Genomic DNA, 12,368 nt, shown 5'->3' with positions numbered 1-12,368 from the left:
CCTATAATGTAATATAATCTGCAAAAATACTGAATCAGTATGCTAATCAGCACCTAAAACTAACACAATATTGTAAATCAAGTACGCTTCAAATAAAAACATAGATAAAATAAGTATTTCAACTCATATAGAAGCTATTTGGCTTAATCAGTGAAGGTCCCTGGAAAGAGTGTAAGTTGTCTTTCCACTCTGAAATCAAACGCACGCAGGCACGTGTTGATAAAGCACAAGAGAAGACAACGGTCAGAGGCTTTGGAGGGGACACCGATCTAGCCTGCCTGCCTGCCTGCCTTCCCGCCTTCCTTCCTTCTTTCCTCCCATCTGTCCAAGCAGTCAGGAAAAAACAACCACTCCCCAAGCAGTATACTAGATCACAAAGGAAATAACTCTGAGAAGAGAGAATTACAACATTCAAGCTCTGGCAGGAGCTGAAGTTGTGAATCTAACTGTAAGGGTCATTTTGAGGTGGTGCAGTGAAGCATCATTCAAAGTATTGTATAATTTACACACTGACAGACATGTATAGGGCTCCAATGAACTGAAAAGAGGGAATTTAGATGAAAAAGTCAGAGACATTTATGGAGACAAAAAGGAGATCATTCTCTCCACTTGGTCATGCTGAGGGTTCATTTTCTCATCCCACCACTTAACACATGCATTTAATGCCGTCTATGTGCAAAGTGCTATACTAGGAACTTGGAACACAAAGATGAAAAGACAGAGCCTCTATTTTAAGGAGCCTACAATCAAGTAGAGGAAATAAACATTCAAAAAAGAAAAAAAAAAACAACTGCTATACACATGATCGTTGTCCAAGACAATGGCTCGAGAGCCGGGTACAAGGTGCAATCTCAGTACAGGGCAAAGACTGCCCACACCCACCTGGCGGGAGTCAGAGAGCGCTTCATGGAGGAGACACCAGTGAGGCCTGCATTAACAGTAAACAGGAGTCCACTGGACAATCAGAGGGAGGGTAAACAAAGGCATGGAAGTCACGTCTGCAGGAGTGTGGGTAGTTTAGCATTGCTGGGTGGGACATAAAGGATAGACCTGGGAGATATATAAAGATTAGAGACAGCAAAGAAGCAGAATGCTGCACACCAGTGATGAGACAGGAGGCTGAATGTGCTGGAAATGTTCCCTACTAGGTGCTCTAAACTTTATCCTTAAGTCTAGGTCGGTGTTTTTGACCATCGGCATCGGATCCTCTAGAGAATTCCCCGCAGCCTCACTGCTCAAACTGTGGCCTGTGGACCAGCAGCATCAGCATCACCTGGGAACTTGTTAGAATGCAGCATCTCAAGCTGACCTCATCCTCCTGAGGCAGAATCTGCATTTTAACAAGCCCCCAGGTGAGCTGTAGGCACGTATAAGTTTGAGAAGCACTGCTCTAGAGTACTTGTTAGAAATGAATATTTTGACCAAGGTCTCATCTATTAAATTGGAATCTTTGTGTTGAGGCCCAAGCTTCATCATGTTTTACAGGCTCACTAGAGATTATGAGGCAGATTAAATTTGAGAACCACTATGGGCGATGGGAAGCCATGGAACAATTCTGAAAAGAAGAATGACAACCTCAAATTTTTTCTATTATAATAGTTATCTGAATACACTGAGGAAGGTTTGGGGAGTGTTGGTGCAACCATCAACAGGAGAGACAAGAGTAGCTAGTTTTAACTGCCAGGAGCAATTGAGTCACAGAACAAGGACCACAGGTCATACCAAAGCTTGAGGCGGAAATGGGTAGGACCCTGAAGTTTCAGCAGTATATTTTCATACCCCAAGATATGGCAACCAGTGAAGGAAAGTCAGTGATGGCTTTGGGAGTGGCTGAGCTTTGACTAATGTTTTATTCCTGTTATTATGACTCATGTTCCTTATTTTTAAAATGGTACCAAAGTGAGCTGGGCAAATGTGTTTGGCATTAGGGAAAGAAAGATTCAGAACAAATATTTATCCTTCAAACTCTTGTCTTTTGTAACTAGGAGAACTTCTAGGAGAAAAGACTTACTTTTATTGAAAGATGTACGTCAGTGTGGAGAAGGTCATGTAGAAGACGTGACTACTGGTTGACCTGTAAGCTAATACCTGGGCAATTGGAAGATCCTCATTCCTTCTCCTGTCCTTGGAATGTATGTGTTCCCCATCACTCCCACAGTGGGGGCCATTTTCAAGGACACTTCCTTGAGAAAGCAGTTTGGATGGTGTACATGACTAAATCTAGTTAAGGCTTCTTTATAAACTTTTAAGATTCTGGCGGGAGGGTGCAGAGATCTATTTCTTTTCCAGCTGCCCAAGACAAGCCTTATATGTAACTTCCTGTGTCTATTGAACCTGGCACCTACCAACTTGGAGTGGTCTGCCTCTTTCTTCGGTCTCCCTGTGCCCTCTGTATACAATGGCCAATTTGCAAACCAGTAGGGTTCCATGGGCAAGAGCAAAACAGAATTTATAGCACATATGGAAATGTGTAAAAACAAATTCTCCTCAGTTTAACTGAAGAATTTTTGAAAAGTAAATCTGGACAATGAGTATGATGAAAGAATAGAGCAAGAGTTATAAACAAATGTATTTCATAAATTACCTGTCAGAAAGCAGATTATCTCCTCATGGATATTAACACAACATTGTGTCTATTAAAATGCTAACCAAAGGCTAGTTCCTCCCGTGCCTACTGTACTTCATTAGTGGTGTTACATCACCCAATTACAGAGATTTTTCTATCTTGCATCTCAGTCGTCCGGTTGTTGAGTTTTCAGGTGTGACCCAAGAATTCCAAGTCAGAACCAGAGAAGTTACAGCTGCCACAAAGGCCACACTGGGAACTGATCTCACAAAACATGTTCATGAGTTTAGACGAGACTCACAGTGTGTACCTTGCAGTAACTTCCCAAGTAGTAACACCAGGCAGGAGAGAAAATAACTGAGATGGCAGAGAGAGAAAGAGAAAGACAGACAAAGGGGTGAGATGCCTCTGAACAAAGGCATGAGTTGGAAATCTGAGAATGAGTTATTTTGAAAGAATAGAGATCAATGTCACTCAAACTGTTCTACAGCTGGTTTTGGTGATTTTCTAAATGTGCCAAATAGCCACAGTTCTAACAGCCTGAAGTAGAGACTTCTTGTTTTTCTAGCACCTAGACAGCTGGCAGGACCTTCAGCACTGCCCAGGCTCTGGCAATGCAAGCTTCTCTGCAGTCTGACTGGGTTCCTTGGGCATAGCTACTTAACGGAACATGCCATATGAGGCTTCTGTAGTTTTTATGGGAGTTTCCTGTACCTTCAGTTTTACAGATCTTATTTATAGACTTCATATAACTTTTAAAATAATTTAACACTTGTTAGGCAAAAACTAACTAGATGAAAACTTAAGACCATTGAATGTATTCAACCTTGCTCATGAGGCTTTCTAATAGATATGCTTTCAGATCAAGCACTCTAGCTACTTGAATGTTCTTTGCAATTATTCATCACCCATCTATAAATATCTCAAAATACTCAACTCCCAACCTCAAGGTTTGCAAAATAGTTCAGTAAATATGAGTAAGAGTTTAAAAACAGTTAGAAGCTGGGTAAGATCAGGAAAGTAATAATTTTTCTCCCAGTAGATTTTAGATCACAGCTAAAAGATGGTACAAACAGAAAACCAGAGACTCATGCTAGAGTTCAGACACAATTACCTAATTAAAATCAAGGTATGCATCGACTGATAGGAATAAGTTACAGCCTAAAAGCTATTTATGAAAGTGAATGTTGACTTGTCTGTACACTACTGGTGGGCGTGCACATTGGAAGAACTTCTGACTGAGTAACTACATACACAACTACCTGTACAAGAGTGGAAAGAGAATACACGTGGATATTTACTTCAGGGCTGTTGTCCCAGTGGACAGCTGGAAACAACCAGAAAACCCACTAAAAGGGCTGGATAGAAAAAGTTAAGGTAAATGGGGTGCTATGCAGCCTTTTTAATCAAATGAGGTAGAAAAGTGTGCACCTGTACTGATCACATAGTAAGATCTCACTGTTGGAAAAAATATATACACACATGTATTAATGTCAATATATGCATAAAAATGTCTGGAACGATACACTCTAAGCGGTTAGCAGTGGAGATCACTATCGGGAAAAAGAGGTGCGTGACAGAGACTTTGACACTTATACACTTACATCAATTATACACTTACTTTGACTCTTACACACTTACATAATTCTGCGATGCTAAATTTTTAAAAATAGCTAAATATTACTTTCAAAACTAAAATAATAAATATCTATACTTTATTTTAATAGATTGTGAATTCTATAATTCCACAATTTGGTCAACTTAGTAAAAACAACAGAATGAAAGTTTTAGGAACCTGGACCTTTTTAATTGACATCTATGAAACAGCACATGAAATCCATTTTCTATGCCAATCAAACACCGCCCTGCCTCACCAGGCACAAGGGGGGATTGGCGCTGGATGTGAGTAGACACATTTTACTTGTTAGAACTGAAGCTTTTGATTTTGATTAGAATTCACTTTGATTAGAATATATTTACTTTATATTCACAAAATAATAAGAAATGAAACCACCCTAGAAGTTAAAATGCATATCCTTGAACAGAAGGGGGAGGATTTGAACACACACTGGGAGTAATTACTGGACAAATGAATTAAAACCCCCTGTCTAGTTCCTAACTAAAACTATGGGGGGAAATTCTAGTCAAAGCTCTCTTAGTAAATACAGAGAAGTTTCCTAATCTAATTCTATTATTACAGAAAACAAATTTTACATAACAAAGAATAAATCTCAAAAATATTTGCCTTTTTATATTTCCAGCCTATGGCTTTTGTTTCCACCCATAAAACATGAAGCAAGTAAATAAAGAGGCCACTAAATCAGGAATTTGTTAAGACATCTCTTCCTATCGAATCACTTGTTTTGCAAATGACATTCCAGAATGGTTTAAGAAGGTATGGGACAAAGTTGTTTTTACATGTCAAGGGGTCATCTTTGTAAAACCATAACAAAAGGCTCTGCACAATGTATTTGAAGGGAATAATGAAGTTGTATTAAGCACCAATTTAAAAATATATTCAAGCTGGTGGAGATTTGTTCTTGTGAAACTGACTATACTAATTGCAGTAACAATTATCCTCTTTTGAATAAATTAGTAAGGCCCAACTCTTTCCTTAGTGAAATATATGCTTGGGCAAACCCGTGGATAAAGACAAATTCCTCCAGATCTCATATCTTTTACTTTATTCCAGAACTCTTAGTCTATGACATAAATTTCAGGGTATGCAGAAGTATGTAAGACAGTGTTCTTTGTTGTTCTAAAGTGACGGGTTTGATAAGCCTTAAAGAAACTTACCACATAGTTCTTCTGTATCAAGATTGCTGAAAGATAAAAAAAAAGGAGTATTACTTTGATAATATTTAGGTTTTTAAATAGTTAAATACAGTTATTCCCCAATCTACATTGTTATATTAATAGATGATATATAGCTATGGTATTTCTCTTATAAATTCTACATTGTTTAAATAGTCAGTCACATATTAACAATGATTGTCAGATTTTGTCTTTGAACAAATAATTCTTGGAATTTGTGTCTCCCCCAGGGTCACACTAGGGGAATACTGCATAATTTTAAAGAATGTAGAGCCAGAATGCTTGAGTTCAAATCCTTACTCTACTATTTCCCATCTACGTGGCCCTGAGTACTTTGTGTCTATGTGTCTCAGTTACCCAGTCCCAAAATGGGGATAATAATTTGTGTTTCATAGGAATGTCACAGGATTTAAATAGGTTAATAAATATAAAGCAGTTAAAAAAGAAACTTAGCACAATTTAGCACTTAATAAATGTTAGCCATCATATTCCTGACTTGTTTGAACTGTTAGAACTTTCATATTTAAATTCAACTTATGGGTTAAGTTTGATTCAGTGCTTATTTCCAATGTTTTCTAAAATATAATGAAGAATTACATTGCTTAATATTTACATGTAAACAACAGAAACCCATTACTCTTATGAAGATAACTGCAAAAGAGCCAGGTGAACTGTCTGCAGATATATAAAACATTACTATCAGGAAAATAATGCCTTGACCATGGAAAACATGGTACAGGAATTCAAGGATGGTCCAATATCAGGCAATAAATCAATATAACACTACATCATAGTAAAGGAAAAAAAACCCATCATATTAACAAACATTAAATGAGAATTTAATAAAAAGTCAACATTCATTCTTATTTTTACAAGTTTAAATGAAACAGGAATACAAGTAAACCTCTTTCTTGAATATGATGAACACTACTGAAAATCAACTGCAAACATCAGTTGGCTACATACAGATGGGATATGTCAAAACTCAGTGTAAATAAACTTCATAATTCAGTCCTCCTTTAAGTAACAGTCAGGGTTGGTACACAGGAGGGACACCGGCGTAAGCATGTCAAACACCAGGTCTTTTTACCAATTCCATCATCAAATTTATTATGTAATATTAAATTCAGGATTTTATCCCAAGATGCTGAATATTTGATCTTGGGTAAATGATATCTCTATACTACAGTAAAATTTTTTGTAAAGTAATTATTTGCCATCAGATAGAATATGTAGCATCTTCTGTAATAGTTTTGGTATGGGCCCATTCATTTATTTATTGCACAAACTTATACTGTTATGTTCCAGGCATTGTTCTAACCACCACAGATAATTTGGTTGCCATAGATACTGAGATGAACATGTCAGATCACTAGTTTCTAGCAGCTCAGTTTAGAGGTAGACTCCTGCAATAAATCCATGAAATGTAAAATATTGAAATTTGATATTTCTATACATTTTGAAATGATCAGTAAGGGGGGAAATCGTTAACTGGCAAAAATGATCAGGGGCTATGTAATAGAGGACAGAATTTGGGGACTACCTCAAAGGTTAAATATGAGTAAAAAGTGGCCAACAAAGGAAGACAATTCCAGTTAGAGAAACACTATTTGCAATAAAAATTTAAAGTTTGAAGAACACTTTACTAAATTTCTGAATTACTAAACTACTCAGAAAACTGAGTAGTTCCCATGGCTAGAACATAGGTCATTATGAGGAAATCAGTCTAAAAAATGCAAAGCCTCATGTGATCGTCTGAGAAATTTCTACTTTATCTTTTGTCAATTTAGAATCAAAGAAGAGTTGAAAGGTGAGTGATATGATTAGATTTACACTTTTAAAGGGTCACTGACACATAGTTAAGATGTGACAGAAAGAGAGTGAAAAAAAAGAAAAAAGGACAAGTTTAGAAGTTGTGAGACCAGTTTAGAAGTTACCACTACATTCTAGACAAGAATGGAGCATACCAACTCAAGGAGTGTGCAAGGACACCCACTGGGGGGCAAGAAGAAGTGCTTTTTCATGTTTTACTTTTCTGGAAAAAATGTATTTTTTAAAATTTATTTTCCTTTCAGCATTATTGAGCTATAATTGACATGCAGCACTGTGTAAGTTTAAGGTGCACGGTACAATTTCACTTACGTACATCAAGACATGATTATCACACTATGTTTAGGGAATACCCATCATCTCATTGATACAAGATTAAAGAAATTTTTTTCTTATGATGAGAACTCTTATAATTTACTCTCTTAACAACTTTCATATATAACATATGCAGTGTTAATTATATTACATCACATCCCTAGTACTTACATATCTTATAACTGAAAGTTTGTACCTTTTGACTGCCTTCCTCTAGTTTCCTCTCCCCCACCACACCTCACCTCTGGTAACCACAAAGCTGATCTCTTTTTTGTTTAGGGAGCATAACTGACCTATAAACCTATGTTAGCTCCTGTTATACAACATAGTAATTTGGTATTTCTGTAAATTTTGAAATGATCACCACCATAATCCAGTTAAGATCTGACACAATACAAAGATATTACATATTTAATGACTATTTACCCCACACTATGCCTTTCATACCCATGACGCATTAATTCTACAACTGGAGGTCTGTACCTCTTAAACTCCCTCATCTATTTCTCTCCCCCCCCCCGACTCCCTCCCCACCTCTGGCAACCATCTGTTTGTTCTCCATTTCCGTAACTCTGTTTTATTATGTTTGTTCATTTGTTTTGTTTCTTAGATTCCACACATCAGTGAAACCATACTATATTTGTCTTCCTCTGTCAGATTACTTCACTTAGGATAATACTCTCTAGGTCCATCCATGTTGTTGCAATGGCAAGATTTCATTCTGTTTTTAAGGTTGAGTAATACTCATACATATGTATATATATGTGTGTGTGTGTGTATATGTGTAAAATATGTATTTTTGATAGTAATCATTTTGATAGGTGTAAGGTGATTATTTCATTGTGGTTGTGATTTGCATTTCCCTGATGATATGATGTTGAACATTTTTCATATGCATGTTGGCCATAAGTATGTCTTCTTTGGAAAAAACAGATTTCCATATATTAATTTTGTATTTTGCAACTTTACCAAATTCATTGATGAGTTCTAGTAGTTTCTAGTAGCATGTTTAAGGTTTTCTATATATAGTATCAAGTCATTTGCAAAAGTAACCTTTTAACTTCTTCACCTCCAGTTTGGATTCCTTCATTTCTTTTTCCTTGTGAGATTGCTATGTCTAGGACTTCCAAAATTATGTTAAATACAAGTGGCAAGAGTGGACATCCTTGTTTTGTTCTTGAGCTTAGAGGAAATGCTTTCAGCTTTTCACCACTGAGTATGATGTCACTTGTGGGCTTGTCATACGCAGCCCTTTATTACGTTGAGGCATGTATTTTCTATACCCCTTTGCTGAGAGTTTTTATCATAAGTGGAAATGGAATTTTTCAGGTTTTTATGCATCTATGAAGATGATCATATGATTTTTGTTCTTCAATTTGTTAATGTAGTGCAGCACATGGATTGATTAATGGATACTGAACCATCCTTTCATCCCTGGGATAAGTCTCCCCTGATCATGGTATGTGAACCTTTAAATTTATTACTGAATTCAGTAGCTAAAATTCTGTAGAGGATTTTTGCATCTATGTTTATCACTGATACTGGCCTGCAATTTTCTTTTTTTGTGTGTGATTACCTTTCTGGGTTTTGGTATTAGAGTGATGCCAGTCTCAGAGAATGAGTCTGGAAATGATCCTTCCTCTGCAATTTTCTGGAAATATTTGAGATGACTAAGTGTTCACTCTTCTCTAAATGTTTGGCAGAATTCATCTGTAAAGCCTGAACTTTTGTTTGTTGGGAATTTTCTTTATTCCTGATTCAATTTCCAGCAGTTTGTGGTTTCTTCAAGATTGTCCACTTTTTAGCAATTGTTGGTAGCAATCTCTTATGATCCTTTGTATACCTGTGGTGTTGGTTTTAACTTTTCTTCTTTCATTTCTGATTTTATTGATCTAGGCCCTATCTATTTTTTTCCTTGATGCAACTGTTAAAGGTTTACCAATTTTGTTAATCTTTTCAAAAAACCAGCCCTTAGTTCCATCGATCTTTTATTTTATTTTATTTTTAGTCTCTTTTTCATTTATTTCTGGTCTGATATTTATTTCTTTCTTTCTACAAACTTCAGGTTTTGTTTGTTCTTCCTTTCCTAGTTCCTTTAGGTGTAAGATTAGGTTGTTGGTTTGTATTTTTCTTGTTGCCCGAGATAGCTGTGTCACTGTAAGATTCCTTCTTAGAACTGCTTATGCTGCATCTTGTAGATTTTGGACTATAGTATTTTCATAATCATCTGTCTTCAGGTATTTTTTCTTTCTTCTTTGATTTCTTCAGTGACCCATTGGTTATTTAGTAGCATACTGTTCAACCTCCATGTGTTTGTGTTTTTTGTAGTTTTTCCCTTTTAGTTGATTTCTACCCTCATAGCATTGTGGCCAAAAAAGATGCTTGATATGACCTCAATTTTATTAAATGTCTTGAGACTTGTTTTGTGACCAAGCACGTGAGAATGTTCCATATGCACCTGAAAAGAATAGACTTACAATATGACCCAGGAATCCCACTCCTGGGTTTGTATCCAGAAGGAACCCTACTTCAGGATGACACCTGCACCCCAATGTTCATAGCAGCACTATTTACAATAGCCAAGACATGGAAACAGCCTAAATGTCCATCAATAGGTGACTGGATAAAGAAGAGGTGGTATATTTATACAATGGAATACTACTCAGCCATAAAAATCAACAACATAATGCCACTGGCAGCAACATGGATGCTCCCGGAGAATGTCATTCTAAGTGAAGTAAGCCAGAAAGAGAAAGAAAAATACCATATGAGATCGCTCATATATGGAATCTAAAAAACAAAAACAAAAACAAAAACAAAAACAAACAAACAAACAAACAAAAGCAAAGCATAAATACAGGATAGAAATAGACTCACAGACAGAGAATACAGACTTGTGGTTGCCAGGGGGGTGGAGGGTGGGAAGAGATAGACTGGGATTTCAAAATTGTAGAATAGATAAACAAGATCACACTGTATAGCACAGGGAAATATACACAAAATGTTATGATAACTCACAGAGAAAAAAATGTGACAATGAGTGTGTATATGTCCATGAATGACTGAAAAATTGTGCTGAACACTGGAATTTGATACAACATTGTAAAATGATTATAAATCAATAAAAAATGTTAAAAAAAAAAGAAAGTGTATTCTGCCATTTTGGGGTGAAATGTTATATACATAATATTTGGTCTAAAGTGTCATTTACAGCCAGTGTTTCCTTATTGATTTCCTGTCTGGGTGATCTGTCCATTATCCTAAGAGGGGTATTAAGGATGTATTATCATTTTATTAATGACAATTTCTCTCTGTATGTTGGATAATCTTTTCTAGGCAGATAGATGCTCCTATGTTGAGAGCATATATATTTACAATTATTGTACCTTCTTCTTTGATTGTTCACTTGATCATTATATAATGTCACTCCTGTCATTTGATACAATCACTGTTTTATTTTATTGCTTTTTTATTTAATATGTTTTTATTGAAGTACAGTCAGTTTACAATGTTGGGTCAATTTCTAGTGTACAGCACAATATTTCAGTCATATAGGAACATAAATATATTCATTTTCCTATTCTTTTTCACCAAAAGTTACTAGAAGATATTGAATATGGTTCCCTGTGCTATACATTATAAACTTGTTTATCTGTTTTATATAAATATTCATATATGTAAGTTATTATCTGCAAATCTCAAACTCCTTATTTATCCCTTCCCACTTCCTTCCCCCCTTAATAACCATAAGTTTGCTTTCTATGTCTGTGAGTCTAAGTTTGTTTCTGTTTTGTAAATTAATTCATTTGTCTTTTTTGTTTTCCAGATCCTGCATATAAGTGACATCAATATCCTATTGTATTTTTCTTTCTCTCTTTTGCTTACTTCACTTAGAATAACATTCTCCAGGGACATCCATGTTGCTGCAAATAGCATTATGTTGTCATTTTTATGGCTGAGTAGTATTCCATTGTATAAATATACCACTTCTTCTTTATCCAGTCATCTGTTGATGGACACCTAGGTTGTTTCCATGTCTTGGCTATTGTAAATAGTTCTGCAATGAACACTGGGGTGCAGGTGTCTTTTTGAATTAAGGTTCCCTCTGGTTATATGCCCAGGAGCAGGATCCCTGGGTCATATGGTAAGTCTATTCCTAGTCTTTTGAGGAATCTCCATACTGTTTTCCACAGTGGCTGTACCAAACTGCTTTCCCACCAACAGTGAAGGAGGGTTCCCTTTTCTCTACAGCCTCTCCAGCATTTGTCACTTGTGGATTTTTGAATGACGGCCATTCTGACTGGTGTGAGGTGATACCTCACTGTAGTTCTGATTTGCATTTCTCTGATAATTAATAATATTGAGCATTTTTTCAAGTGACTATTGGTCATTTGTATGTCTTCACTGGTGAACTACTTGTTTAGGTCTTCTGCTCATTTTTGGATTGGGTAGTTTGTATTTTTCACTTATTAAGTTGTACAAGCTCTTTATATATTCCAGTGATAAAGACCTTATCAGTCTCATCATTTGCAAATATTTCCTCCCATTCCATAGGTTATCCTTTTGTTTTGCTTATGGTTTCCTTTGCTGTGCAAAAGCTTGTAAGTTTAATTAGGTCTCATTTGTTTATTTTTGCTTTTGTTTCTATTGCTTAGGTAGACTGCTCTAGGAGAACATTTTTGAGATTTATGTTGGATAATATTTTGCCTGTTTTCTTCTAAGAGGTTTATGGTGTCTTGTTTTATGTTTAAGTCTTTAAGCCATTTTGAGTTTATTTTTGTGTATGATGTGAGGGAGTGTTCTAACTTCATTGATTTATGTGCAGCTGTCCAGGTTTCCCATC

The 12,368-nt window shown here is 36.1% G+C and overlaps 1 protein-coding gene across 1 annotated transcript in view; it reads right to left on the bottom strand.

Moving 5' to 3' along the window:
* Nucleotides 1-12,368, bottom strand: part of NECAB1 (N-terminal EF-hand calcium binding protein 1) — a 236,257-nt gene that overhangs the window by 123,550 nt on the left and 100,339 nt on the right. Inside the window, exon 4 of the mRNA XM_006209700.4 lies at nt 5,363-5,388. Within this exon, the coding sequence (XP_006209762.1) occupies nt 5,363-5,388 (26 nt within the window). The remainder of the gene's footprint in view (nt 1-5,362; nt 5,389-12,368) is intronic.

Source organism: Vicugna pacos, chromosome 25 (genome assembly GCF_048564905.1).
Source record: "Vicugna pacos chromosome 25, VicPac4, whole genome shotgun sequence".
In the NCBI taxonomy this organism is placed as follows: Eukaryota; Metazoa; Chordata; class Mammalia; order Artiodactyla; family Camelidae; genus Vicugna; species Vicugna pacos.
The sequence above is the reverse complement of the archived record's forward strand: the minus strand, read 5'-3'. Positions and strand labels throughout refer to the sequence as shown.